The sequence below is a fragment of the Triticum urartu genome, chromosome 2, assembly GCF_003073215.2.
Source record: "Triticum urartu cultivar G1812 chromosome 2, Tu2.1, whole genome shotgun sequence".
Classification (NCBI taxonomy): Eukaryota; Viridiplantae; Streptophyta; class Magnoliopsida; order Poales; family Poaceae; genus Triticum; species Triticum urartu.
In genome coordinates, this window is record NC_053023.1 from 379,544,321 (window position 1) to 379,571,800 (window position 27,480).

Here is a 27,480-nt window from a genome sequence, read left to right on the forward strand (position 1 = left end):
TAGTTCTTTCCTTTCTTCCACTCACATTTGCTCGAGTCTTGTGATGGATAGGCGAAGCATTTCATCTCCGGTCTTCCACGACAATGACGGCGTGAACAACTACATCACCAAAACATCCATCTAAGACTACAACGAGCTATGCAAGGCATTGAGCGACTCGCCATCGACATTCGCCAAAACAAAGCAAGGAAAAGGGACTACATCGACACCAAGTTGGACGAACAAATGGATCAAGTACGAGACATGGTGACCAACTACAAGTCTTATTCCCCTTCATCATCTTCAAGGCGGTGACGTTCGAGTAGCAAATCTTCGGAACGCCATCGAGCTCAAGCACTACAACACCATCAAGATGAAGATGCTCGTGATGCGTACACCTACAAGTCCCAAAAATCTCTACATTAAGCTATGGCCAAACTTCATGAGCACAAGAGAAGACCGCGAGATGAGCACCAACAAGACGGAGCTATGACTACTACCACCACTTCGGCATCTTCATCAAGTGTTATCAAGGCATCTTCGCCTTTGGACGTATGGCATCTTCTCCTTTGGACGTACGGCATCTTCGCCTACCTCCGACGAGTATGCCTACATCAAGCTCATCAAGTCCAAGGCGACCACCTACAAGAAAGGGCGACACTTCCATCTTCGGAATCCCCTCAAGGAAGATGGCCGAGCACGGGAAATTCCCTTCGGTTATGGAGACAAGCTACAAGGTGCCACGTCATATGGGCCTCATACAAGACGGCGATAAGACGATCGAACAAGAGCCATCCCCTTCGACAATGGCGACGAGCGCAAACCACTTCAACAACATGAAGACGGCGCCCCAATGGGACTCTTACTCCGAGTCAAGCTACGACACCACACATGAGACATTATCTTTGGTCTGAGAGGAGCATGATGATTTGCCACTTCCTACGGCATTCACCTTTGGAGGCATTATGGATGAGGAGGTTGAGCATGGGACTATCCCTTCAACCAAGGCGGCGATAGGAGTTGAGCATGGAGACAATTGCACCTACATCTCTCCGACACGCACATATGACAAGATGCCCCAAGTCCCATGTGAAGAGAGCCACCCCACCATGAGTGATATGAGTGACTCCACCATATGTGACATTGAGAGCATTTCCTTTGAGAGGATGAGTGTGGCCACCACTAGCCCCTCACACGGGATTATGCCACACATCCTATGTGAGGTTGAGAGCCATTTGAGTGACTCGACCAATCATATGAGTGAGAGCATCTTACCGGGAGTGAGTGAGCCACAACACTTAGTGAGTGAGGTAGTTGAGACGGCACGTCAGGCCACTTTGATTTCTAACGACTTAACCTATACTCCGAGTGTGTTTTCTTCTTTGGTGCTAGGTCTCCTACATGATGACATGCCTATCCTCGATGAGTCCATACCTCCAATGAAGACGACGATGGCCATGGTGGACGATGATGCACCCCCCATATGATTCCATCACGATGATGACGTTGACCACAACTTGGTCTTTGATACCTCACCTACACCACATGAGTGGAATGACCAAGGTAACATAGGTTATGGTGCTTCATTTGTCCCACTAGTGGACTATCTTACCAATGATTGCTTGCATGATGTTGATCCATCTATTGTCATGCTTCATGCTAGTTCGACTTCCCCATGTGATGATTTATTGCCTATTTATGATGAGTATGATGATTGTCGTGTGGAGTCTATTAGGTGCGATGCCATGTTGCATAGGATTTCTTGTGACAATTATTTAGGTCACATCATGCTTGATAATCCACTTGCCTTGTCATATGCTATGCATGAGATCAACAATTTGTCATATTTGCAGTCTCATCATAGTGACTATGCATATGCCATTAAAATTAACCCAATTTGCACATACAACATAGATGACAAGCACATGGTTATTGGAATTTGTTTTTCTTGTGATGATATTGATATGCTCCCTTTGCATCATTTATCTCATACGCCATGCCATGACCACCTAGCTTCGGATATGCATTGTTTTGGATGTTGTCAATATTCTCAATGTGATGTTTCCACGGATGCTCATGAGGAGACCCCCATAGTTTCCTCATACATATTAGGAGATATTGATGTATTCCATACTTTGCATGATTCCCATGATTACGTGCACCATATGCATTCCATGAATAACAATGATCTACATATTTCTCATGATGCATTACACAATTTGAGTCTCCATTATGCTATACATAACAACAAACCTCTCATGATGGATGACATGTTTTTATATCACGCGTCTCGTTTATTTGAGCATTGGATATTTCATGTTAACCAACACATGCATGTATGCATCATAATGGATGATGTGTACATCTATCATGCACACACATTTTTTCCTTTGTAGTTGTTTTGTGTATGTACCCATGAATACTTGTCAACCTCGCAATCCCACGAGTTGACAAAACGAGCTCTAGAGAGCAATGATGACTTGGGATTCCTTGGATTGGTTTTCCCACTTCTCTCTTCACGCAAAGACTTCGCGCATTTCTTCTACATGGCCCTCACTTGGTTATGGGTTATATACCACTTCTCACTTTATGCCCATATTGCCATGTTCACTTTGCATGATATGCTCATTTCTATACATTTTCCATGCATTTGTGACCCATGCTTGGCATTACACATGATGATCGATTCTAGTACTTGTATGTGTATTTGCAAGCTTGGTGGAGATATTGCTTGTTCTTGCCATGTTTTCTTTGTGATCCATTCCTATGATGATACCTTGATCTTGCTTTGTGTTCGTGCTTGCGATATGCCATGTACATTGCCCATGCCTACTATTTGCACACATGACATGATTGCCTTGATTACCTATAGTATGTTGCATCTTCGCACTACTAGCTTGAATGACTTGATTGCCTCACACATGATGAACAATTTCTCTTTCTATTGTGTTGAGTGCCACACTATTTTCACTACACCCCATGCACATTACGCTTGGATTGTCTTGCACTTTAGACACTTCATTTATTTTGGTGTTGTGAATGCTTCATATGCATACCATAGACCATTTGTTGAGCGCCTTATGCATTGCTTGCTATGAGCTTGAGGTAGATGCTTATTCTCTTGACACACATATTTGCATCGCTACCTCACATTTACATGCTTGTTTCCATGATGTCCTTGATTTTGCTCAATTTATTTGCTTACATGACATGTCACAATCCCTTGCCACACCATATGCTATGCTTGATGACGACACTTGTTTGGTGAATCGCCTCTTGAATGCTTGGTTTTGCACTAATGCTAACCACATTTGTTTTTCCAAGTGTTTGTTGTACTTGCTCCTTTTGAAGGAATCACAAGACATTGCGACATTGGAGAGTGCCCCTTTCGAGCTTCCACATGACAGGTGCTTGGCGGTCGTCCACTTCTACACGGTGACGCCCTCACTTTACCATGGTGATGAAGATCATGATCCGCGGACGGATCTCTCCCAGGGGGGAGAGAGATGACGCGGAGCATCCCTCAACCATCACCATGGATGTCACACCACCACCGCAAGGACGAAGAGAACCAATGACAAGAGCACATGCACGTGCCGTCAAAACTGAGGTTAACTCTTTCCTCTTCAAGTTTCATTCGGATTCACACGAGAGTCGGATTCTACCTCAAATGGAAACTCTATGCACTCTTAGGTACCAAGAAGAAGACCGTGAAGAGGCGAGGACAGAGACACGAGCACCTATGGAGGAGAAGGGAGAAGGACGCTCGGGACGCGAAGCAAAGGAGGTCCCGGACTACCCCAGGTGCCCGGCCACTAGCAGCCCGGGTGCCCGGCCACCTCCTACAGCCGGCTGGAAGGGCCCCGGGTGCCCGGCCCCTGCCTGGGCGCTGGCCTCAGCCGCCTCGGGTACCTGACCACTTGGCCCCGGGTGCCCGGCCCTCTGCCTGGGCGCCGCCCCGGGTGCCCGTGCCCTCAAACCCCGGGTGCCCGGCCTCATCCTGGGCATTGCCCCAGCCCGCACCAGGTGCCCAGGCCTCACACCCCCGGGTGCCCGGCCCCCTCCTCTCAGTGACCTCCGGGTGCCCGGACCCCTTTGCACCGGGTGCCCGGACACGTCCGGTTCGTGCCTGCGTGCACTAAGGGTAAATGACCCTTGTACCCTTGTTTGACCCCCAATTCGTCCCTAGCCTATATAAACTCTTCCCCTAGCTCATTAGAGAGGATAGCAAAGTATTTGATAGACAAAGAGAGAGCTTGGCTCATCTTCCTCCTCATGGAGATCATGACCTCCTAAGGGAGAAGATCCTCTTGCGGATATCAAGGCCTCCTCTTGAAGAAGATCCCCATCGTAGGATCATCAAGACCTCTCTCCTCATAGGATTGTGATGAACTAGTTACCTTGTATCTTTCCTTTGTTGTCCTAGAATCATTGTGACCTCTTGTGTGTTCTTGTATCTAGCATATGTGTGATTGAATCTAGTAATTTGAGTGTTTCACCTCTCTTGTGTTATTCGTGTTCTTGGCAGATTTCCCCTCTCATTCGTGAAAGATCTCCATCTAGGATTCCACCCTACAACAATGTGCCATAATAAACTCGTTGAGATGCGGGTTCAGCTTGTCAGCGACCTCACTGATCAGGATACAGGGGCTTGGAATGGCCCTCTCATTAGCCGGATTTTTTTGGCGCCGGATGCGGATGCAATTCTAACGATGCTAAGACTGAAGATTTCTCAGGAAGGTCAACGTATCGTGAGACAATGCTGAGAAGGGATGAGGAAATTGGAGGCTCCATAGGTACGGAGCAGACCTGGAAGGCACTTTGGAAATTGAATGTTCTAGCAAAGATACGTGTTTTCTGGTGGCGAGTAGTGAAGGACATGTTGCCGTTCTGGGAGGAAACATTATATCACTGTTTGAATACATGTGATCATGCGCGACTGTTCTGGTGCGCGACTGTTCTGGGAGGAAGCAGAGCGATTTTTTGGTGTTAAACTTCCTAAGCTTCACCCAGGAACGTGGACCAAAGACATGCTAGATGTGAGAATAGTCAGGAAGGATACAGTAGCAATTCTGGTTACTGTAATGTGCGCAATTTGGCATTGGTGGCATTCTGCTGCTTTGGGATGAGAGTGTGGTTGATGTAAAGGATGTGTGCATTGGCACCTTCTTCCTCTCCTGCACAGTCACGATCGTTTCCTCGACCACAACCTTCAAGCTCACCACTGTCTATGGCCCGACACGAAGCAATCTCAAGGACGCCTTCTTCCAAGAGTTGATCAACGAGAAGCCACCCCTAGGTTCAAAGTGGTTGGTTTTCGGTGATTTCAACCAAATCTACCGTGCGCAAGATAAGAACAAGCCAAATGTCGATCGAAGTCGTATCGTCCGCTTCAGAAACGCGCTCAATCTCTGTGAGCTCAAAGAGATCCATTTGCAAAACAGAAAATTCACATGGAGCAATGAGCAGACCAACCCAACTCTCAGCAAACTTGACTCTTTCTTTTGCAACGAAGATTGGGACTTGGACTTTGGCACGCACATCCTCCACGCGCTCTCGTCATCCTTATCAGACCACTGCCCTCTCCTCCTCGCGAATGACAAAGGCCCGCAGAGATCAAAACCCTTCCGCTTTGAAAACTTTTGGATCAAAATGCCCGGTTTTAAAGAGGTTGTCCAAGGAGCTTGGAGCGCAAACTCGGGTCACTCTGACCCATACCTCAACCTCTTTCACAAGCTAACAGAGGTGGGCAAAAAGCTTAGGAAATGGAGTAGGACAATGTTCGCGCACTCGAAGGTGCAAATTCACATGGCCCTGGAGCTTATTCTTCGCTTGGATGTGGCTCAAGATCTTCGCCCCCTTAGTACCAGCGAGCGAGAACTTCGAAAGAGACTTAAGAGAAAAGTGATTGGCCTTGCTTTTCTTGAGAGTGCGCGGAAAAGACAAAGCTCAAGAATCACGAACTTGAAAGACGGTGACGCCAACACTCGTTTCTTCCACCTTCGCATTAACCATAGGCGAAGGAAGAACTTCATTCACCGGCTCAGGCACAACAACGGGTGGGTTACTTCTCACGACCACAAGAAGTCCATCATTCAAAACCACTTCTCAGAGGTCACGAAGCGCGGTCAGCCGCGCACCACCGACATCAACTGGGACAACATCCCGGTGCCTGCTTGCGATCTCACAGATCTGGGGACTGCCTTCTCAGAGGAGGAGGTGAAAAAGGTGATTTTTGATCTCCCCAGCGACAAAGCACCGGGTCCGGATGGCTACTCTGGGGCCTTCTTCAAGGCATGTTGGGAGATCATAAAAGATGATATCTTGCTTGCTGTCAATCACTTCTCAAACCTGCGCTCCTCAAACTTAAGCTGGCTCAACTCGGCGAACATTGCTCTCATCCCGAAGAAGGATGGGGCGGAGTGTATCTCGGATTTCTATCCCATTAGTCTCATCCACGCCGTCGCGAAGATTATTGCAAAAATGATGGCAAACCGGCTGGCCCCTCACATGCACGACCTTGTCTCAAATGCTCAAAGTGCCTTCATCAAAAAGAGAAGCATCCACGACAACTTCATGTATGTCAGAAACTTGGCGAGAAAGTTCCATCGCAGCCGCTCCCCGACGCTTTTGTTCAAGCTTGACATCAAAAAGGCTTTCGATTCTGTGCGTTGGGACTTTCTCATGGATCTGTTGAAGCACCTTGGATTCCCGGACAGATTTCGCGACTGGGTTTCGGCTTTGCTCTCTACAGCCACTTTGAGGGTGTTGATCAATGGAGTGTTGGGTGATCCGCTAAAGCATGGATGTGGTCTTCGTCAGGGAGACCCGCTCTCTCCCCTACTCTTCGTCTTGGCCATCGATCCGCTCCACCACCTCCTCTGCAAGGCCACGACCCAAGGGCACCTTCACCCTCTGTGTGGCAGATCTTCCCCTGTTCGGGCCTCGCTCTATGCCGACGATGCAGCCATATTTGTTAAGCCCATTAAGGAAGATGTCCAATTCCTTGCTGCAACTCTGACCTCCTTTGGAGCGGTAACTGGCCTTGTCACCAACTGTGCAAAAAGTTTGGTTGCCCCCATCCGATGCGACAACATCAACCTTGATGAGGTTCTTCATGCTTTCCCGGCGGTGCGCACCTCGTTCCCAATGCGTTACCTTGGACTCCCGCTTGCTGTTAAACGCCTCAAACGAATCCACTTCCAGTACCTTGAGGATAAAATTGCAGGCAAGCTCCCTCCATGGCAAGGAAGGCTTGTGGCCTCTGCCGGCCGTATTGTTCTTGTTAAGGCTGTCCTAACCGCCATTGCCATCTATCACCTCACGCCCCTCGACATCCCGGTGGAGGTCCTCAAGAAAATTGATAGTATTCGCCGTGCATACCTTTGGGCGGGCTCGGACAAGGTCTCTGGAGGAAAATGTAAGGTTAACTAGGAGCTTGTCTGCAAACCTAAGGAAAAGGGTGGGCTTGGAGTGCTTAATCTGGACAAGTTTGCTAAGGCTCTACGTCTCCGATGGCATTGGTTCGAATGGACTGATAGGAGCAAGCCCTGGATTGGCATGGGGACTCCGTGTACTGATGAGGATCGCCACTTCTTTGCGGCTGCCACTTCGGACACTGTTGGGAACGGGCGAACTACGCAATTCTGGAACTCGTCGTGGCTCAATGGCTTGCGCCCCCGTGACATTGCACCTGACCTCTTCCATCTTTCTCGCAAGAAAAACTCCTCAGTCCGGCAAGCCATGGCCAACAATCTTTAGATCGCAAATATTGACGTCACCAACGGTCTGTCCCTCGCGCAGATTGAGCAATTTGCTGACCTTTGGGAGAAGGTCTCAACGGTGGCCCTCGAGGATGAAGTGGAAGACTCGATTATATGGAAGTTTTCTAAGGACGGAACGCACTCAGCTTCCTCGGCTTACAAGGCGCAATTCGAAGGCCTCACCTCCTCTGATCTTGTCCAGTCAGTGTGGAGTGTGTGGGCTCCGCCGAGGTGCAAATTCTTTGCTTGGCTGGTTCTTCAAAATAGGGTCTGGACATCAGACCGCTTGATCTGTCGTGGGTGGCCCAACTGCGGCTTGTGTCCTCTCTGCAAGCAAGTGCAGGAGTCCGCAGCCCACCTTCTCTTCCAATGCCGCTTCTCTTTGCGAATCTGGAACGACATTCTCTCGTGGCTCGGAATGCACCACATCTTTACTTCTTCTTGGTCGGCGAGCGCTTCGGTCAAAGGATGATGGAACGATGACCTTCAGATTCGTCTCGGCTCGCCCAAAGCCCTTGCCTCATTGATGATGCTCATCTCATGGGAGATTTGGTCCGAGCGCAGCGCGAGTCTTTCGCAACGTTGCAGTCCCTTCGGTGGTAATCATTAACAAGATCAAGCAAGAGGTGTCGCTTTGGGCTTTGGCAGGTGCCAAGCACTTGGGTATTGTAATGCCGCGAGAGTAATCTTTTACCTTCTGCCGCTTGCGGCTTTGTCTGAAACCTTCTTCTTAATCAATGAAATGGCAAATCTTTTGCCTCGTTTCAAAAAAAAAATGGTGAGAACAAGCTTCAACCCAGGCAATCGATGATCCTCATTGCTGAAATTGTTCGAACTTTAGAGATCCCGGAGACTGTTCGGGAGAGGATGCAACCTACAGTTAGATGGGCAGCCCCGACGCCAGGGTGGATCAAGATCAATGTCGACGGACCAATGTACGGGTGTAGGCGGCACTGGTATGGTGGCTCGAGACCATGCGGGTCTCTTTCTTTCAGCAAGGTGTGTGAAGTATGATGGTATTACTGATCCGCTGAGCTTGGAAATTCTGGCGTGTCGTGATGGTATGTTACTAGCAATAGAAAAGGGATACAATTCAGTTATCATTGAGACAGATTGTCTCAATGCAAAGAGCATGTGGGAGGCAAGGTTGGAAGGACGTTCCATAGGTTTTCATATTCTGCAGGAAATGCAAACTGAACTACCTTGTTTTCAGGGATTTGAGCTTCGGTATGTTAGCCGGAATGCAAATAATGTAGCACATGGGTGCGCTAAAGAAGCTCTAGGCATAGGAGATGTTTTAACATACTATTTTGTAATCCCTGGCTTTCTGAGTGGTCTTCTACACCGCTGATTGAATAAATTCCGGAGTGCAGAGCTTCAAAAAAAAAAAGACTAACCTTACAACAGTAGGTGTAAACTGTTCAACATGATAGCCAATGGTACACTTGATGATCCAACTCTTCTTTTTGTTTCACTCAGGTTTACAGATGAGCAACAAAAGCTGTGACGGAACTCTGGGTCAATGCGAAAACGGAATAAGATTATAAGAATGTTCGCCATGAACCGAGATGAAAAGTCCAGTCTAGCCTTGGAAAGTATCGTCAGCAACTGGCTGGCTATCAACAGGAATATCCAAGCTGTTTTCTTCAGCTTCTGTGGTCACCTCCCTTACATCAGATACTTCAGAGGAATGAGGATTTTCCCACTCCGTATCCCCGATCGTACGTATATCGACTCCCTCGTCATCCAACTCGACTATGTTCTCCGCAATGGGTATCAGGTCTGTATCGCTTAAACAAGCCTTATCCACGTTATCTTCGTCCATGTCCATGTGCTTTGAAGTAGAGCATAGCTCTGACCTTTCCTCACAGATTTGTTTTGTGCTAGTCTCTTGCCTGCAAACAACAGATATCCAAATTATCCATCAAATTTCTTTTAGAATAATCTCATTTTACACGGAAGCAAGAGAGATTAAAATAGCATATGATGTACTCGGAACCTTTGTATTTGTGATTTTAGAGCATCCAGGAGAGCTAAGAGTTCTTCTTTTTCTTTCGCAGCAGACTCGAGCTTACTCACAGCTTCCTTTATTCGCATGTCAGCATCGGCTGCTGAAACCCTAGCTTTCTCTTCAGCTCTCACGACAGCTGCTTCTAAAATGACAGCATTTCCTCTAGCTTTTCCAAGTTCAGAGCGCCACATCTGAGCTTCTTGAAGAGCAGAATCTCTTTCCTTGAGTAAATGCTCTCTTTCTTCAGCAAGAAGCTTTGACTTCTCTTCTGATTCCCTTAGCTGTTAACATAAAAGCCAGTTCAAACTAAAAATAAAAATGTGTCAGTTCATATACTTAACATGAACTGTGCTCATCAGGTGCATAAAACATAAATCATAGGAACAAAATCTGGTCTATAGGGGGGTAAAAGTATGAAACAAATATGTGCTATGAGATGAATAATGTATAGAGATCCACGAAGTGGTTGTTACCCTAAGCAAGGACAATTCAACTTGATTTTCCTGATCTTGTTTCAGGCGTTCAAGTTCTGAAGATAAAAATCTTCTTGCTTCATCAATTGCATGAGCAGCAGAAGCAGCAGATTCAGCTGCCTCAGCAGTCTCCTGTAATTTATCTGTAATCTCCCTGATGGTGGAATCCCGTGCACGGATATCCTGCAATAGCTGGTGCAGTTCATCATCTTTAACTCGAAGGGTCTCCTGTCGTAGCAATGTGTAGCACATCACAAATAAGGAAAGGAAAAAACTTTAGTATCCAAAAGAAAAATATACATTCTAGACGATCACGAACTAGTACCATACAAGACAGCACAAAAAGTACTAAATCCATCCATCGTATGAGAAGCAAATGCTCTGGCATGGCCTTCCAGGTATATTGCCAACTTTCGCATCACATGATTGCTAGTTACATCCCCAATAGTTGTTCAGTGAAACACGCTGAAGCATGTTCGCCTGTCTTACCAACACTATAAATGGCTTTCAAGTTTCAAAGTGAAGATTCAATTGATCAGAAATTTGGTTTGTTATCAGAAACTCGGCCTCATAGTAGTCAACTGGTCTGATAAATTATGGAATTAATCAGTCACTTATTTTAGGAGGAAGCATAGTCTAACAAGTGAATAGCAGATCAACTGACTACATCAGGAATATTTTCGTATTTTGTTTAAAGGAGACAACTGGGTGTCAGATCAATTATCTACAAAAGAGGTCCTGTATTCATCAATAAGTTTCTTGTGCAACAAAATGACTAAACTTTAATTTAGGTAATCCTTCATTGGTAGTTTGAAGAACAGCATACCATCATGATTGTGAGATCATCTAATTGACCTTTACTAAGTTTATTTGTAGTTGAGCCTAAAGCTGCCCGCAGGGAGATCTTCATCGCTGCTTCTACCTCTTTGGATGCTTCAATCGCAGTTGCATTGGCCACAGCCACAACAGTAGCAACTGTTCCCAATTTTGCAGAACCATTTCCACCCAATGAATCCACCGCCTGTTTATGAGCCTGTAGGACCAACTGAGTTGCACTGTAGGTAGATAAGAACTTTTATCAGATTTCAAGGGTCATACTAAAGCCCCACAGACAGTGAGTAAAATAACTGAAATAAACAAATGGGTAAAAGAATAGCAGAAAGCACCAAATGCAAGCCTTTAGCCAGATTATAGCCTGTTAGCTTGCTTACATAGTTATGCAGCAGATATTTCACGAGTTAGCATATTTACATAATTATGCAGTCGATATTACACGAGTTTGTTCCTAACGTTGGACAAGTGGGCACATATTGCCACTAGCAATTATTGTTTTGAAACAAACGGTACATCTCAGTTCTTCGGGAGCAAAGGGTCAAAGAATTTAAAGAGGGTGCCTCCCAACAAGGCAAAAGTAAATCGGCCAACCATTTGATGAAACAACTACATATTGGTGCTTTCCTTAAGCACAATTTCTACATTAGTAAGCAAATAACAAACAGAACTAATGCAAACATGAGATGTTTCAGGAGAAGACCAAATTTATACAGAACAATATGTAAATAAGGGTACATGTCATGCAATATATCTTAAATTCTTCACAGTCCAAGTGGCTCGAAATTTGTAGAGAAATTCTAAGAGTACGAATATGAGAGGGTTGTGTTAATTGATGGCGATAATAGTGCATGGAGCCACATGGCCCATGTATAAATGCCAATATACATTTTAGGGTTCTTCTAGAGTTACAACCGCATATTCTAGACTGGGAAGGTGTTATGTCAGTGATAAATTAAATGCAGTAAACCACAGAAGCAAAGGTGTTTACTAATATGGGTTTATGTAAAAAGGGAGCATGGGTTCTCTCAACGATGTTAACTACAAGAACATATCAATCGTCACTTTGTTTTGAAATAGTTCATAAAAAAGAATATGATGGTACTTCCAACATCCATTTAATCTATATAAAAATATCTGTTAGTAATCCCATGAATAGTGGTCAAATCAAGTGCAATGACAGGCCACAGAACACAAGCTTACTGTAAAGTAGATACCCATGCTCTTGCAGCGCTGGGAGTTTCTGCACAAAGAAAGTACTCCTTTTTCTGTGGAGTCCCAATATCTATAACACTAGTCAATTAACAAAACAATTGATCAAGCCCATATATGATAATAAAGCGAACAAAATAACCTAGAGCTACTCCATAAGGATACATACACAACATCCTTCATATTTTGGCAGTCCACTGCATCAAGTAAAACATGAGGCCATTCAGTGCTTTTACTACCACAAGTCTGAAAATAATAATGAAATAGCAATGAAGCAGAGATCATACTGAAAGTTGGTAGGTGACAAAGTGACGGTGCTTGTTGAATCGAACACAATTATTCCCCTCACAGTTGTATCACTTCTACGAACCCTAAATCATTAGTTAAATTATGAGATCTAGCATTCTCTTTTTCAAATCTTCATCTGTTTTTAAAAGAAAAGGAGTGTGTAACTTCCAGTCCATACTTGTATTCCATCTTTCCAGTAGCTGGATCAAGTATAACCCACCGCTCATTCCATTTCCTTAGCTGTCAATTGAAGTAAAATTTATCACAAACGAATAAAATGGATGTGCTGGAATATAATAGCAATTTGTTGTGTATCATTATTGTTACTATAACTGCAAAACCAGAATATAATATGGAGACGACTAAGTAACTCAAAGTCTTAAATTCAAGAAACTGTGCTAACAAAACATAAAGGGAACGGACATTAACTTTGCATCAACCAGCAGGGTTGCACAGTAGATAGCCCTACTGGTAGAAACTAGGGTTCTACCCGGTCTAGGGCGTAGCCTGTAAGGGAAGGAGGCAGGAGGTCGGAGCAGATTGCGCGGCGGCCGGCGGCTGGGCGCCGTCCTTGCGGCTGGTGCGACGGCGGCGGACGCAAGAGGCGGCTAGGGTTTAGGTCTCCCGGCTCCCTAAGGGAAGCCGAGCAAATACTGATTGCTTCTTGCTTGATTAGATTGATACATCTCCTCTCCTTATATAGAGGTTTACTTGACTCCTAAGCAAACGATCCTAATACGATAAGATAATTGGGCTAAGCCCCTAATAATGATTTAAGATACTTGGGCCATAACCCACTGGGCTAAGCCCTAATATGCTGGTCATAACACTTCTCCCCGCCTGCACAAACAGCTCGTCCTCGAGCTGTAAGGTGGGGAAGCGCTTGCTAAACTCCTCGAGGTGATCAACCAGCGTCAAACACCTTCGCGACAGCTGGGGCAGCAAGGTCGGCGGCGACGGCGTCCTCCGGAATGTAGTATGCAACCTCCAGGTAGAAGAGTCGCGGGCGGGCGTGGCCGGGCGTATAGGGCTCGTCGCAGTTGAAGCACAACCCTTGGCGACGACGCTCGAGTAGCTCGACCGAGGTGAGCCGGCGGAACGGGCGCGCCGCGGTCGCGGAGAGGGGTGCCGCGAAAGACTGAGCAGGCCGACCTTGAGCGGGATCTGGCCAGGGTAGCGACCCAGTGGCCCGGGACGGTGACTCCTGCTGGACGGCCACCGAGCAGCGCTCGAACGCGCGGGCGTAGTACATGGCCGTCTGGAGATCCTGGGGTCCCCGAAGCTCCACGTCCACGCGGATGTGATCCGGAAGTCCACCGACAAAGAGGTCGGCCCGCTGCTGCGCCGTCACGCCCGACGCGTGGCATGTAGGGCCTGGAAACGGTCGGCGAAGTCCTGAACCGTGGAGGTGAAGGGAAGGCGGCCTAGCTCCGCCAGGCGGCTCCCGCGGATCGGTGGCCCAAAACGAAGGAGGCAGAGCTCGCGGAAGCGCTCCCAAGGGGGCATGCTGCCCTCGTCCTGCTCGAGGGCGTAGTACCAGGTCTATGCCGCGCCACGGAAGTGGTAAGAGGCGAGCTAGGTGCGCTCCGAGGCGAGGGTGCGCTGCCCGCGAAAGAACTGGTTGCACTAGTTGAGCCAGTTGAGGGGGTCCTCCGTGCCGTCATAGGTAGCAAAGTCGATCTTGGCGAACCGCGGCGGTGTCTGGGTCAGAGCGCCGTGTCGAGCTAGCTCGAAGGTGCGGAGCAGCGAGGCGGGTGGCGCCTGGTCAGAGTACTCCGGTTAGGGACTCGCGGAGCCGGATGGCCCGCCGGACTGCGGAAACGGGGTCGGCTGCTCCGGAGCCGTGGTGTAGACCGGCGATGGCGAAGACCCAGCCGCCCAAGCTGGTAGTGGCGACGGGGAGGGCGGGAACCTGACCTGGTGTATCGGCAGGCCGGCCGGTGACGGCAGTCCGGAGCTGGGAAAAGGTGGCGCCTGGAGTTGCAGCGGCTGCTGTGGAGAGTGGGCGGACGCGGAGGTAGCCACGGTGGCAGTAGGGGGCCACTGCGGCCAGAGGGGAGCCACGGCTGGGGGCGGCTACAGGTGCAGCAGCGGCGGTGGCAGCCCGTTGTGGTGCCCCGCCTGGAACGGCAGCAGCGGTGTCCCGCCAATTGCAGGCGCGCCCTGGGACGGCCACGGCAGCCAGAGCTGGGCCGCGGCTGAGGGCGGATGTAGGTGCAGCAGCGACGGGGGCCCGCTGGTGTGTCCCGCTTGGAACGGCAGCAGGGGCGTCCCGCTCGGGCCAGACGCGTTCTGGATCGGCCAGTGCAGCGCCGGATGGCTGTAGGCGAGGGGCGCAGCCGGCGGGGTGGCGTGCGGGCCGGCCAGGTACAGGGTGATGCCCTGGACAGCCGTCGCGAGGTCCCGCAAGGTGTTGGACATCTCCTCCGGCGTGAAGACGGGGATCGTCGACGGCGCGGAGGTGACTGGGGCCGGCGGCGCGGAGGTGATCAGGACCGGTGGCGTTGGGGACCCGGCCGTGGTCATCGGGGCGGTGGTGATGATGGGCAGCGGCGGCGTGGGTGGGGATGACGACATGATCGAACATGAGTCACTGGATACCAAATTGGTAGAAACTAGGGTTCTACCCGATCTAGGGCGTAGCCTGTAAGGGAAGGAGGCAGGAGGTCGGAGGAGATTGCGCAGCGGCCAGCGGCTGGGCGCCGTCCTTGCGGCTGGTGCGACGGCGGCGGACGCAAGAGGCGGCTAGGGTTTAGGTCTCCCGGCTCCCTAAGGGAAGCCGAGCAAATACTGATTGCTTCTTGCTTGATTAGATTGATACATCTCTCCTTATATAGAGAGGTTTACTTGACTCCTAAGCAAACGATCCTAATACGATAAGATAATTGGGCTAAGCCCCTAATAATGATTAAGATACTTGGGCCATAACCCACTGGGCTAAGCCCCTGATATGCTGATCATAACACCTACATCCAGATGTGCAACTTAGTGGTACCTGAATTAAATACCAGAAGTATGTGTATGCTCCTTCCCTTGAATGAGAATTTGCACAAGTTCACCTGTTGCTACTTAGGGCATCTCCAACGCAAGCCCCTAAAACACGCATCCATCCATGGACCGGTCCGGATATGGGTCCGGACATTGATACGGGAGCCAGCCATCCAAAGATAGCCGCAAACGTCCGGTCACATTTGATGCAAATTTAAACAAACTGGACAACTTTCATTCAAACTTAAATAATTTTAGATAAAGCCAGATGATTTTCATCTAAGCCGGAGCACATTCATTACATTTTCAACATATTTCAACTAAATCCTATTAGTCTTAGTAGTCTAAATGATCGTCGGCGCCCATTTCCCACGACATGCCTTCCCCATGTCCGGCAGCAAGCTCACCAGACGGTCGTGAGCCCCGAGAAATGAAGCTTCAACAGGAAAGGAGGAATAGCCTCCACGAAGCGGGCAAGTTCACCGGTCGGTAATGAGCTCACCAAGTTTAGCTTTAGCTTCAGCGAGGGGAAGAATAGTGGCCTCCTCCTCCTCCACAAAGCGAGCAAGCTCACTGGTTGTGTGGCCTGGCAAGGTGATGGTGGTGGCCTTCCTGGGACCCAAGCGCCGCCGGCCTCCCATGTTCTACTCTTCCTCGCTATTGGTGGCGGCCGTGGACGTGTCGGCCTCGTCGTCCTCGGTGTCGTCGTCAAATTCCTCCACCGCCGCGTCGATCTCCACGGACATAGCTTCTTTCTCCGGTCGCAAGACACGGAGCCGCCATCGCTCGTGGCGGATGTCACGGGCGGCGCGTTAGGACGGGAGCAACGCCTTCTACTCGTCCACGTCCGCCACAATGCCCGTTCCAACGATTTTCTCCTCCGCGAGTCGGTGCTAATGAGGAGCCGAAGGTTGTACCGCTAGTCGGCCTACGTCTGCCAGAATGCCTCCTCCCGCTCTTCCATTACCATGTCAGTGCAGTGCACACGCGCCTCGCCCATGGTGATGCCAGCCTGAACCGCCGAGGGCGGTGGCGCAGGCTAGTCGTCCATTGGCTCGTCCACGTCGCTGCCCTCCGGAGAGCTCGCCGGCAAGCCAGCCTGTATCCGGCTGGCTCGGCGGGCCTGCTAGCTGGCCTCAATACCAGAGAGTTCCTTCTTCTGTTCACCAGAGAGGCTGTCCCACAGGGCTTTGGAGCTCAAGGCCATGGCGGGTGTGGTGCACCAAGGAGCAGATCAGGAGAGGACAGGTGTGATGCCGTTGTTACCGGGCACCTGGCCACGTTTAAATAGCGGGGGGATGCCACGTGCCAAGCGGCGGGGTGTTTAATGCCAGCCGACAGGCAGACGAACGTGTGGCACTCGCATGCAGGCGCCGGAGTAGGTTCCTCGACAAACGCACTGGTTTAATGGAGGGAAACGGACAGACGGATGCCGTTTATATGCGGAGAGAAGGCACGTGCAGCGGCCGGCGCGCCGCTTCAATGCCGGCTCCAGGCCGCGTCCGCTCTGGGCCGACATGAGGGCGAGGGAGTTACAGCCGCAAACAACCCCCCCTCCCCCGCCCCGGTTTGCTTCCAGTATGCGGGGAAAAGGATGTCCGGACTGCTGGTGGATGGACTACCGCGTTGGATAGCAAAACACATCCGGACCACCTGGTCCAGACGGATGCATGCGGTTTGAAGGTCCACGTTGGAGATGCCCTTACTACAGCTATAAGAAGGCTGTTTTCATGCTTGAGAGACGAAAATTTCTAGTTCACAGCATAATATCGACGAACTACAAGCACACAAAGTAGAACAAACACCCTTGGCAGCTTGTCATCAACACTCAACACCACACGGCATCATCATGTTGATCGATTTGAAAGTTTGAATGGCTGGACTTGTCAGGTATGGATTTAGTAGACCAGAACCAGAACCAGAACCATCCAAGTAAGAAAGTGTAAAATGAAAGGGGGGATAGAAATTACTGTATCGGATCGCTTCAAGAGAGGGCCCTGGAGGATATGGCGGGTGGAGGGGGAGGAGAGCTGCCGCCTGACCCGCTCCAAGCTGCTCTCCATCTCCCCTACCATCTGTACCCATCATCACAAGGGCAAAATCCCAGACAGCTTGAGTGAGATTCCTTGCGGTGTGAGGAGATGGAGTCGAGACGCGAGAAATCTCGTCGAGCTCGATCCAAATCGATGCAATCCCGGGACGAGGAAGAACTCACCGTGCTGCGCCCGCCGTTGGCGTTGGAGTCCATGGCCGGAATGGATGGATCAGGGGGGTGGAAGAGGATCGAACGAACGATGCCGGGAAAAAATGATGATCTGTAAACTCTACCAGTAACTCTGAAAACCGACACGAAGCTTTTCTTGACTCTCTCAGATGGACTGGCAAAGATCTGCTGCCTTCGTACTTGTATTACGTGTTCTATTATTTACGTGTACGACTGCAGAAAACGTACAATATAACTCAACCTCCACTATGGCTAGGTTCGATGCGAATCGGGTTCCAAGGAAAAAAATAGCGCACTATACAAAATAGCATCGTACCTGAAAATATGCTATTAGCGTGCTATTAGTGAAACATTATACACCGATTAATTTAGCGAGACAATATTTTACACGCTATAGTGTGCTATTAGCAGCGCTATAGCGTGCTATTTTTTTCAGTGCCTATAACACACTAATAGTCTATATTAAGCCATAATATTTTGTCGTAGCACGTTTTTTTTATTGCTCCTACCTCGACTCGATTTTCACGATATCGTCCGCTACAAATATGCGTACATGCCCCGCAGACGACATACACCACCCTCACCCCCACCCCCGTGTCGCCTCTTCCAGACGACACGGGAGACAACCCCATCGGCGGCGCCACCCCCTCCCCCCCCTTCTCCCCGGTCACCCCATCCTTCTCGTCTCGTTGCCGTCGGAGGAGCCTGTTGGCGAAAACCGAGCAGGCTCCAGGGAGGGTGGCGGCACGGCATCTTCCTGGGAGGCATGAGGCACATATCTGATGTGGCGGCGTGGCTGTGGCGGATTCATCCATGGCGTCGTGGTGGCTGCCTCGGGTCGGCGATGCCTGGGAGTGGCGACGCAGTGATGCGTGTGGTGGTGTGGCGTCGTTGGCATGGGGTTGTGTGCATGGGCATGGGCCCGATCTGGGTCCTCTCTGGACCTGAGGTGGGCGGGTAGGGCTGGCAACTAGCGGCACCTTCGGTACGCTGGCAGTGGTGCCTACTTGCGTTGGTGAGGGTGGTGCAAGGAGTTGCTGCTCTCGCGTGGGAGTTGCAGCGTGGTGGCTGTTGCCGGTGGTGTGCGTCATGTCGCCCGATCCGATCTCGGTGTGGATGGTGCGAAGCTGTGTGGGGGCTGCGGCGGCGGTAGCATTCAGCGCTTGGGGCACGAGCGGGAAGCCAGGGTGGCGGCCACGGGCTATGGGCCATGGCGTATTGGTCATGGTGGTGGCCGGGAGTGGCTCATCCGACGGATCCCATCTGGTTGAAAGTCCCGACGCGATTGAGTTTGGTGGTCAACAACGAAGGACGCGGGGCGCATCGAGAAGGGCTCGGATGATCTCCATGCTCAGGGGTGTTCCTGATCTACAGGATTTTTTAGATATGGGAGAGTTCCAGGCGAAAGCCTTAACTCAACTCTGTCGGTGCGTCGATGACGACGCTTATGGGTGTCGCTTTCCTCCTTGGAGGCATCATCGTGGAACTCCTCTTCCTCTACGAGGGGCTTGGGCTCTCCAGGTGAAACCCTAAGCTCCAAATTTTCTGGAGCGGGCGACAGTGGCTTCTTCGTCGTTTCCCTCTTGGGGGCGTTTCTTGGGAGAGGTAACTTGTGCTTCATGCGGCCCCGGACGGCTGATGTGCATCGAGGAGGCGGACTCAAAAAGGGATGCGTGCGGTGGCTCCATGGTGCGGGGTGGCGGCTCCGCCTTCGGTTGGGTGGCAATCTTTGGCCACTTGGGTGGCAGGTTTGTCGGCTCGGTCGACACATCCCAACGGGGGCGGTTGGACGATACGTCGGGGAGGCAACCCCAGACGTGGTGCGGTGTTCGTGGTCTGCGTGTGGTTGACAGAGTAGCGTGGGTTGCAAACATCCGGGTCATGTGGCGTTGCATCTCGAGAGCGAGTGGTGGCATGTCGGGGTGGTCTCCCAGGATGTGGTGTGCTACTTGTGAGCTGCGTTGGGATTTCCTCAAAGAGGACAGGATGATGCAGTACAGTAGAGATAAGTATTTCTCTTAGTTAAGAACCAAGGTTGTCAATCCAGTAGAAAAACCACGCAACACCTCGTTAGCACTACCTACACACAAAATAACAAATCCTTGCACCCAACGCGAACAAGGAGTTGACAATCCCTCGACGGTTACTTGCAAGATTAAATTGTATGGTGGTAGATAGATAATTCAAACACAAAATAAAATAAAGAAAGAAAAATTACAGCAAGGTATATTTGATTTTTAATATAGGATAAAAAGTAAACCGGGGGGGGGGGGCATAGTTTTCACTGCAGGCTTCTCTCTTGAAAATAGCATACGGTGGGTAAACAAATTACGATTGGGCAATTGATAGAAAAGCAAATAATCATGATGATATCCAAGGCAATGATCATGTATATAGGCATCGCATCTGAGACAAGTAGACCGAAACGATTCTACATCTATTACTATCACTCCACACATCGACCACTATCTAGTATGCATCTAGAGTATTACGTTCATAAATAACGGAGTAACGCCTTAAGAAAGATGACATGATGTAGACAAAGTAAACCCAGGCATGAATAAACACCATCTTTTTATCCTTAATGGCAATGATACAAATACGTGGCATGTCCCCTTCTGTCACTGGGATTGAGCACCGCAAGATGGAACCCATCACAAAGCACCTTCCCATTGCAAGAAAAATCAATCTAGTTGGCCAAACCAAATCAATAGATCGGAGAGAAATAATGTAGGAACGAAGTCTACCAGAGAGGGGGTGAATGAGAGTTTTAAGATTCTTCGAAAATATCAAAACTCTCGTAACCCAGCAGCGAAGCGAATGTAAACAGAGTACAGTAAGTGAATGTAAACTAATGAATGGAAACTAAAAGCAAGAATCAAAACAGGAATGTAAACTAATGATTGAACCAGTCCGAATGTAAAAGAGGAGAAGCAGAGGTAACCAGTGATGCTCGATGGCGACAAGGTATTTGGTAGACCAGTTCGCCCTTCTGCACAATGACTATATCTAGTTGGAGGGGTTGTGACTTAACACGGAAGATAAACTCTCTTCGCCATATTCTCCTTGACAATTGGTTCGTCAACCAATGTCGATCACTCGTGGTAGATATTGTTGGGAAACGTAGCATGCAATTTAAAAAAATTCTACGCTCACGCAAGATATATCTAGGAGATGCATATCAACAAGAGGGGAAGAGTGTGTCCGTGTACCCTCGTAGACCGAAAGAGGAAACGTTTGACAACGCGGTTGATGTAGTCGAACTTCTTCTAGCTCCGACTGATCAAGCACCGAACGTACGACACCTCCGAGTTCTGCACATGTTCAATGTGATGACGTCCCTCGCCTTCTTGATCCAGCACGGTGTCAAGGAAGTAGATGAGTTCCGTCAGCACGATGGCATGGTGATGGTGATGGTGAAGTGATTCTCACACGGCTTCGCCTAAGCACCACAAAACTATGACCGGGTGTGTAAACTATGGAGGGGGGCGCCGCACACAGCTAACGATTGTTGTTATGTGTTCTAGGCGCCCCCTCCCCGCGTATATATAGGTGGGAGGGGAGGGAAGGCAACCATGGGGCGCCCCAAGTAGTAGGAATCCTACCTGGGATCTTCCCCATTTCGGCCTCCCCCTTTCCTTATTTCCGGAGGGCGGGAAAGGGAAGAAGAAGGAGAGAAGGAAAGGGGGGCCGAATGTAACACCCCGGATGTAATTTACCTAATATGTACTCCAACTCTTGCCGTTTCCGGCGCTAAGTTATTTTATTTTCTCGGGTTCGGGTTTTTGTCTCCGTGTGTTGTTGTCGTTGTCATGCATCTCATATCATGTCATCATGTGCATTGCATTTGCATACGTGTTCGTCTCATGCATCCGAGGATTTTCCTCGTTGTCCGTTTTGCATTCCGGCGCTCCGTTCTCCTCCGATGGTCATTTCTACCTTTCTTTCATGTGTGGGGGTTAAACATTTCTGGATTGGACCGATACTTTCCATGCGGCCTTGGTTTACTACTGGTAGACCGCCTGTCGAGTTTCATACCATTTGGACTTCGTTTGATGCTCCAACGGTTAACCGAGGGACCGAGAAGGCCTCGTGTGTGTTGCAGCCCAACACCCTTCCAATTTGGCCCAAAACCCTCTCCATCATCTAGAGCTTTCGATCACGATCGCGTGGCCGAAAACCTCACCTCATTTGGACTCTCCTAGCTCCCTCTATGCCTATTTAAAGGTCCCCCTCCGAAATTTCACGGTTCTTCTCCCCCCTAAACCCTAGATCCATTTTTCCCCGCCGCCGCCGGACGAAATCTCGCAGGCCGGACATTGTCCGACCCGCGCCGCCGCCGCCACGTGTCGCCGTCCGAGTGGTCGGCTGCCTCCTCCACCGCGCGGCCCGGGGAGCCCGTCGCCGGCCCCCAAGGCCCGGGTCCGCCGCCACCTACCCGAGGGATGCCGCCCTCACCGCGCCGCCCCGCTGCCCATCTCCGGTGGCCGGAGCTCCCTCGCCGCTCCATCGCCGGCCGCGCTCCGCCACCGCGCCACCGCGCCGGTCGCCGCGCGCCGCACCGCGCCGGCTGCCGCCGACCCCGCCGCACCACGGCAACGCGCCGCCCGGAGCTCGCCGGCCCCGGCTCCGGCCTCCTCCCCAACTCCGTCGACGTCTCCGGCAAGCTTCAGCAACTCCGGCGCCGACCTCCCCGACGAACATCGATTTCCGTGCATGAACAGTGCCGGCCCGATCCGATCCAGATCTGGATCCAAACCCTAGGGTTGACTTTTGCCCCGTTTCCAGTATCTTTTTTGCATATTTGATCATGCTATATCTCCTCAACCGTAGATCCGTTTTGGGAGTGTAGCATATCAAAATGTTCGTCTCAGAGAGCACATCATTTAATCTCATCGCATCATTTTCATTTGAGGTCATCTTGATGCCAGAAATGCTGTTGGAAGAGTGCTATTTGAGTTAATTGTCATATCTGCTGCACCAAATAGCTATTTGTCATTTTTGCCATGATTAATATGTGCATGATATGCCCCTGAGCTCTACAGGAGTTTTGTTATATGCTTTTCCATCTTTCCAGAGGTGCCACCCATGTATTTTTGTGATATGTGTGGTGACTAGTACAAGCTTGCAAAGTAGTGCATTCGTTAATGCTGATTTCAGGGACTTAGCAATTCCACTAAGTCCTTGATCTGTTTTTATCAATATGCCATATGTTCATGTTGTTTCCTAGTGATATGTGTCTCTTTTGAGGATGATCAGTAAGGATGATTTGTTAATCTTGTAGTGCTCTATCCATCCATGTCTTTGTTTGCAATTATGGAGCACCCTAGCTTGAGTCAACTAGCTCTACTTTTGCTATTTCGTGAATCTGGGCAGATTGTCTACTTGTTAGCAATTTTGTCGAGGATGTTGTAGTTGATCCGTGCATGCTATGTTGTTGTTCTTGCCATGTCTAGCTTGTATGATGTGTATTCTTGATGGGTGTATGCTTAGATTGTCATGGCATGCTCTGTAGTGAGTGCATTGAGCTCGTAAACATGCCTACTCGCTAAGATATTTGCATGCTCCAGTTTTTCACTAAGTCTGAGATCTGATTATGTTTTTGCCATGTTCACATGATTGCAATTGTATTTTCTGATCCATTTTGGCTCAAGGTCACTAAGGGACTTTTGTTAAGCTCTTTGAGTAGCTCCATGCCATGCCTTGCTTTGCCATGTTAAGTTCCTGTAGCATATAGTGTTCTTGCTCCAAAGTGTGTTACCTGATCTGAAATTCCAGACAAGTGTTAATTTCATCAAGTCTGAAACCTGTTTACCAATTGCACTTTTGCCATGTTTGTTTGAACCTGTTAATGGATGAATTGGCCGTAGCTCAGTGTTCATATTTTGTCAAGCATTATGAGTGGATCCCTACCATGTATTTTGTTGCCATGTTTGAGTGCTGTAGCATATTTAACTTGTTGCATTTAGATAGCTACTTGTTGTTTATCGCAGACCGGTGCCATATTTGTTTTGCTTGCCATTTTCAAACCGTGCATCCGATTCCGGTGATCTTTATATCGATTTCAACCAAAATCACCTCACCTTTCCAGTGGCACTCTTGGATTTCCAAGTTGAGGCCAGGTTCATTCATCCCTTGTCAAATCTTGCATATGCATCACATATCGCATCCCGCATAGCATACCATGTTTGCATCATGTTGTTTGAGCTTTGCACGTGGTTGATTGTGTCCCTTTTGCTTGTTTGTCTTATTTGGGTAGAGCCGGGAGACCAGTTCGCTAACGAGGAGCCCGTTGAGTTTGCTTTCGAGGATCCAGTCAACTCTGACAACTTTGCAGGCAAGATGATCATACCCTCGAAATCACTTCTATCTTTGCTTTGCTAGATACTCGCTCTTTTGCTATGCCTATGCTACGATGCCTACCACTTGCTTATCATGCCTCCCAAATTGCCATGTCAAACCTCTAACCCACCATGTCCTAGCAAATCATTGATTGGCTATGTTACCGCTTTGCTCAGCCCTTCTTATAGCGTTGCTAGTTGAAGGTGAAGATTGGAGACCATTCCTTGTTGGAACATTATTTTCTTGTTGGGATATCATTATATTGCCTTGTTATCTTAATGCATCTATATACTTGGTAAAGGGTGGAAGGCTCGGCCTTTTGCCTAGTGTTTTGTTCCACTCTTGCCGCCCTAGTTTCCGTCATATCGATGTTATGTTCCCGGATTTTGCGTTCCTTACGCAGTTGGGTAATAATGGGAACCCCTTGACAAATCGCCTTGAATAAAGCTCTTCCAGCAATGCCCAGCCTTGGTCTTACCATTTGCCACCTAGCCTATTTTTCCCTTGGGTTTCCGGAGCCCAAGGGTCATCTTATTTAAACCCCCCTGGGCCAGTGCTCCTCTGAGTGTTGGTCCGACTGAGCTGCCTGCGGGGCCACCTCGGGGCCACTTGAGGTTTGGTTTTACTCGTAGCTAGTCTCATCTGAGTGTGCCCTGAGAACAAGATATGTGCAGCTCCTATCGGGATTTGTCGGCACATTCGGGCGGTGTTGCTGGATTGGTTTTAACTTGTCAGGTTGTCTTGTAGAACCGGGATACCGAGTCTGATCGGAATGTCTCGGGAGAAGGTATATCCTTCGTTGATCGTGAGAGCTTGTCATGGGCTAAGTTGGGACTCCCCTGTAGGGATTTGAACTTTCGAAAGCCGTGCCCGCGGTTATGGGCAGATGGGAATTTGTTAATGTCCGGTTGTAGATAACTTGAACCTTAACTTAATTAAAATGAATCAACTGTGTGAGTTACCGTGATGGTCTCTTCTCGACGGAGTCCGGGAAGTGAACACGATGTTGGAGTAATGCTTGCCGCAGGTTGTTCTCTAGTTCTTCGTTCGCGCTTTGCCTTCTCTTCTCGCTCTCTTTTGCGAACAGGTTAGACACCATATATGCTAGTCACTTGCTGCAGCTCCACATATTACCTTGCCTTTCCTATAAGCTTAAATAGTCTTGATCGCGAGGGTGCGAGATTGCTGAGTCCCTGTGGCTCACAGATTACTTCCAAACCAGATGCAGGGCCAGACGACTCCGTTCCAGATGATGCGCTTGAGCTCAAGTGGGAGTTCGACGAGGACTCACGCCGTTACTATGTGTCTTTCCCTGATGATCAGTAGTGGTGCCCAGTTGGGGCGATCGGGACCGTGTCGCATGTTGGGTTGATCTTTTATTTTGGCACCGTAGTCGGGCCATGAGTGATTGGATGATGTAATGCTATTTATGTACTTTGTTTGACGTGGCGAGTGTAAGCCAACTATGTACCTTCCCCTTTTATTATCTATTTACATGGGATGTTGTGAAGATTGCCTTAATTGCGACATTGCTTTCAATGCGGTTATGCCTCTAAGTCGTGCTTCGACACGTAGGAGATATAGCCGCATCGAGGGTGTTACACCAAACCCCCTCATTCCCTTCTCCAATTCGACCTCCTTCCTTGGGGGGCACCCCTTGTGGGTTGGTGTGCTCCCCTGCTATGGCCCATATCTTTCCCCCAGGGGTTCCGGTAACCCCCCGGTATTCCGATAAATACTTGATACTATACGGAACACTTCCGGTGTCCGAATACTATCATCCCATATATCAATATTTACCTCTCGACCATTTTGAGACTCCTCGTCATGTCCGTGCTCTCACCCGAGACTCCGAACAATATTCGGTCACCAAATCACATAACTCATATAATACTAAATCATCATCAAATGTTAAGCGTGCGAACCCTACGGGTTCGAGAACTATGTAGACATGACCGAGACACCTATTCGGTCAATAACCAATAGCGGAACCTGGATGCTCATATTTTCTCCTACATATTCTACAAAGATCTTTATCCGTCGAACCATTATGACAACATACGTCATTCCCTTTGTCATCGGTATGTTACTTGCCCGAGATTCGATTGTCGGTATCTACATACCTAGTTCAATATCGTTACCGCCAAGTCTCTTTACTCGTTCCATAATACATCATCTTGTAACTAACTCATTAGTCACTTTGCTTCCAAGGCTTCTTATGATGTGCATTACCGAGAGGGCCCAAAGATACCTCCCCGATACTCGGAGTGACAAATCCTAATCTTGATCTATGCCAACCCAACAAACACCTTCGGAGATACCTGCAGAGCATCTTTATAATTACCCAGTTATGTTGTGATGTTTGATAGCACAGAAGGTATTCCTACGGTATCCGGGAGTTGCATCATCTCATAGTCGAAGGAATATGTATTTGACATGAAGAAAGCAATAGCAATAAAACTGAACGATCAATATGCTAAGCTAATGAGTGGGTCTTGTCCATCACATCATTCTCCTAATGATGCGATACCGTTATCAAATGACAACTCATGTCCATGGTTAGGAAACCTTAACCATCTTTGATCAACGAGCTAGTCAAGTAGAGGCTCACGGGACACCGTGTTTGTCTATGTATTCACACATGTATTAAGGTTTCCGATCAATACAATTCTAGCATGAATAATAAACATTTATCATGAATAAGGAAAATATAAAATAACAACTTTATTATTGCCTCTAGGGAATATTTTCTTCAGCCTCCCACTTGCACTAGAGTCAATAATCTAGTTCACATCACCATGTGATTTAACACCCATAGTTCACATCGCCATGTGACCAACACCCAAAGAGTTTACTAGAGTCAATAATCTAGTTCCCATCGCCATGTGATTAACACCCAAAGAGTGATCATGTTTTGCTTGTGAGAGAAGTTTAGTCAACGGGTCTGCCACATTCAGACCTGTATGTATATTTGTAAGTTTCTATGTCAACAATGCTCTGCATGGAGCTACTCTAGCTAATTGCTCCCACTTTCAATATGTATCTAGATTTAGACTCAGATTCATCTGGATCGGCGTTAAAGCTTGCATCGATGTAACCCTTTACGACTAACTCTCTATTATCTCCATAATCGAGAAATATCTCCTTAGTCCTCTTAGGTAACTAAGGATAATTTTGACCGTTGTCCAGTGATCTACTCCTGGATCACTATTGTACCCCCTTGCCAAACTCATGGCAAGGTACACAACATGGCATACTTTATAGAACCTTATGGCTGAGGCATAGGGAATGACTTTCATTCTCTCTCTATCTTCTGTTGTGGTCGGGTTTTGGGTCTTACTCAACTTCACACCCTACAACACAGGCAAG

General features: G+C 48.8%; 1 protein-coding gene across 3 annotated transcripts; it reads right to left on the bottom strand.

Annotated features, from left to right (window-relative positions):
* Window positions 1–9,155: 9,155 nt before the first annotated feature.
* On the bottom strand, window positions 9,156–17,971 carry LOC125537398 (differentially expressed in FDCP 6 homolog). Of its 3 annotated transcripts, none has more exons than XM_048700704.1 (10): window positions 17,761–17,971; window positions 17,516–17,620; window positions 12,736–12,797; window positions 12,557–12,640; window positions 12,435–12,466; window positions 12,261–12,342; window positions 11,149–11,281; window positions 10,227–10,454; window positions 9,742–10,034; window positions 9,156–9,637 (listed from the first exon to the last, which is right to left on the bottom strand). In XM_048700704.1, the coding sequence occupies exons 1-10, from the start codon at window positions 17,791–17,793 to the stop codon at window positions 9,325–9,327; spliced, it is 1,365 nt and encodes a 454-aa protein (XP_048556661.1). In that variant the 5' UTR covers window positions 17,794–17,971; the 3' UTR covers window positions 9,156–9,324. The 3 variants fall into 3 exon arrangements, with proteins under 3 accessions (XP_048556661.1, XP_048556660.1, XP_048556662.1); XM_048700703.1 differs by having other exon boundaries at window positions 11,053–11,281; window positions 17,761–17,970; XM_048700705.1 differs by lacking the exon at window positions 17,761–17,971 and having other exon boundaries at window positions 11,053–11,281; window positions 12,261–12,350; window positions 12,439–12,466; window positions 17,516–17,618.
* Between the last annotated feature and the right edge of the window lie 9,509 nt (window positions 17,972–27,480).

What these genes read in the sequence shown, in the direction of transcription:
- LOC125537398 (XM_048700703.1), bottom strand. Translation starts at nt 17,793, where the DNA reads ATGGACTCCAACGCCAACGGCGGGCGCAGCACG. An exon ending in CCAACGGCGGGCGCAGCACG is followed by an intron (nt 17,621 to 17,760) that starts GTGAGTTCTTCC and finishes TGATGGGTACAG; the next exon opens with ATGGTAGGGGAGATGGAGAG. An exon ending in ATGATCTCACAATCATGATG is followed by an intron (nt 10,455 to 11,052) that starts GTATGCTGTTCT and finishes TTGCTACGACAG; the next exon opens with GAGACCCTTCGAGTTAAAGA.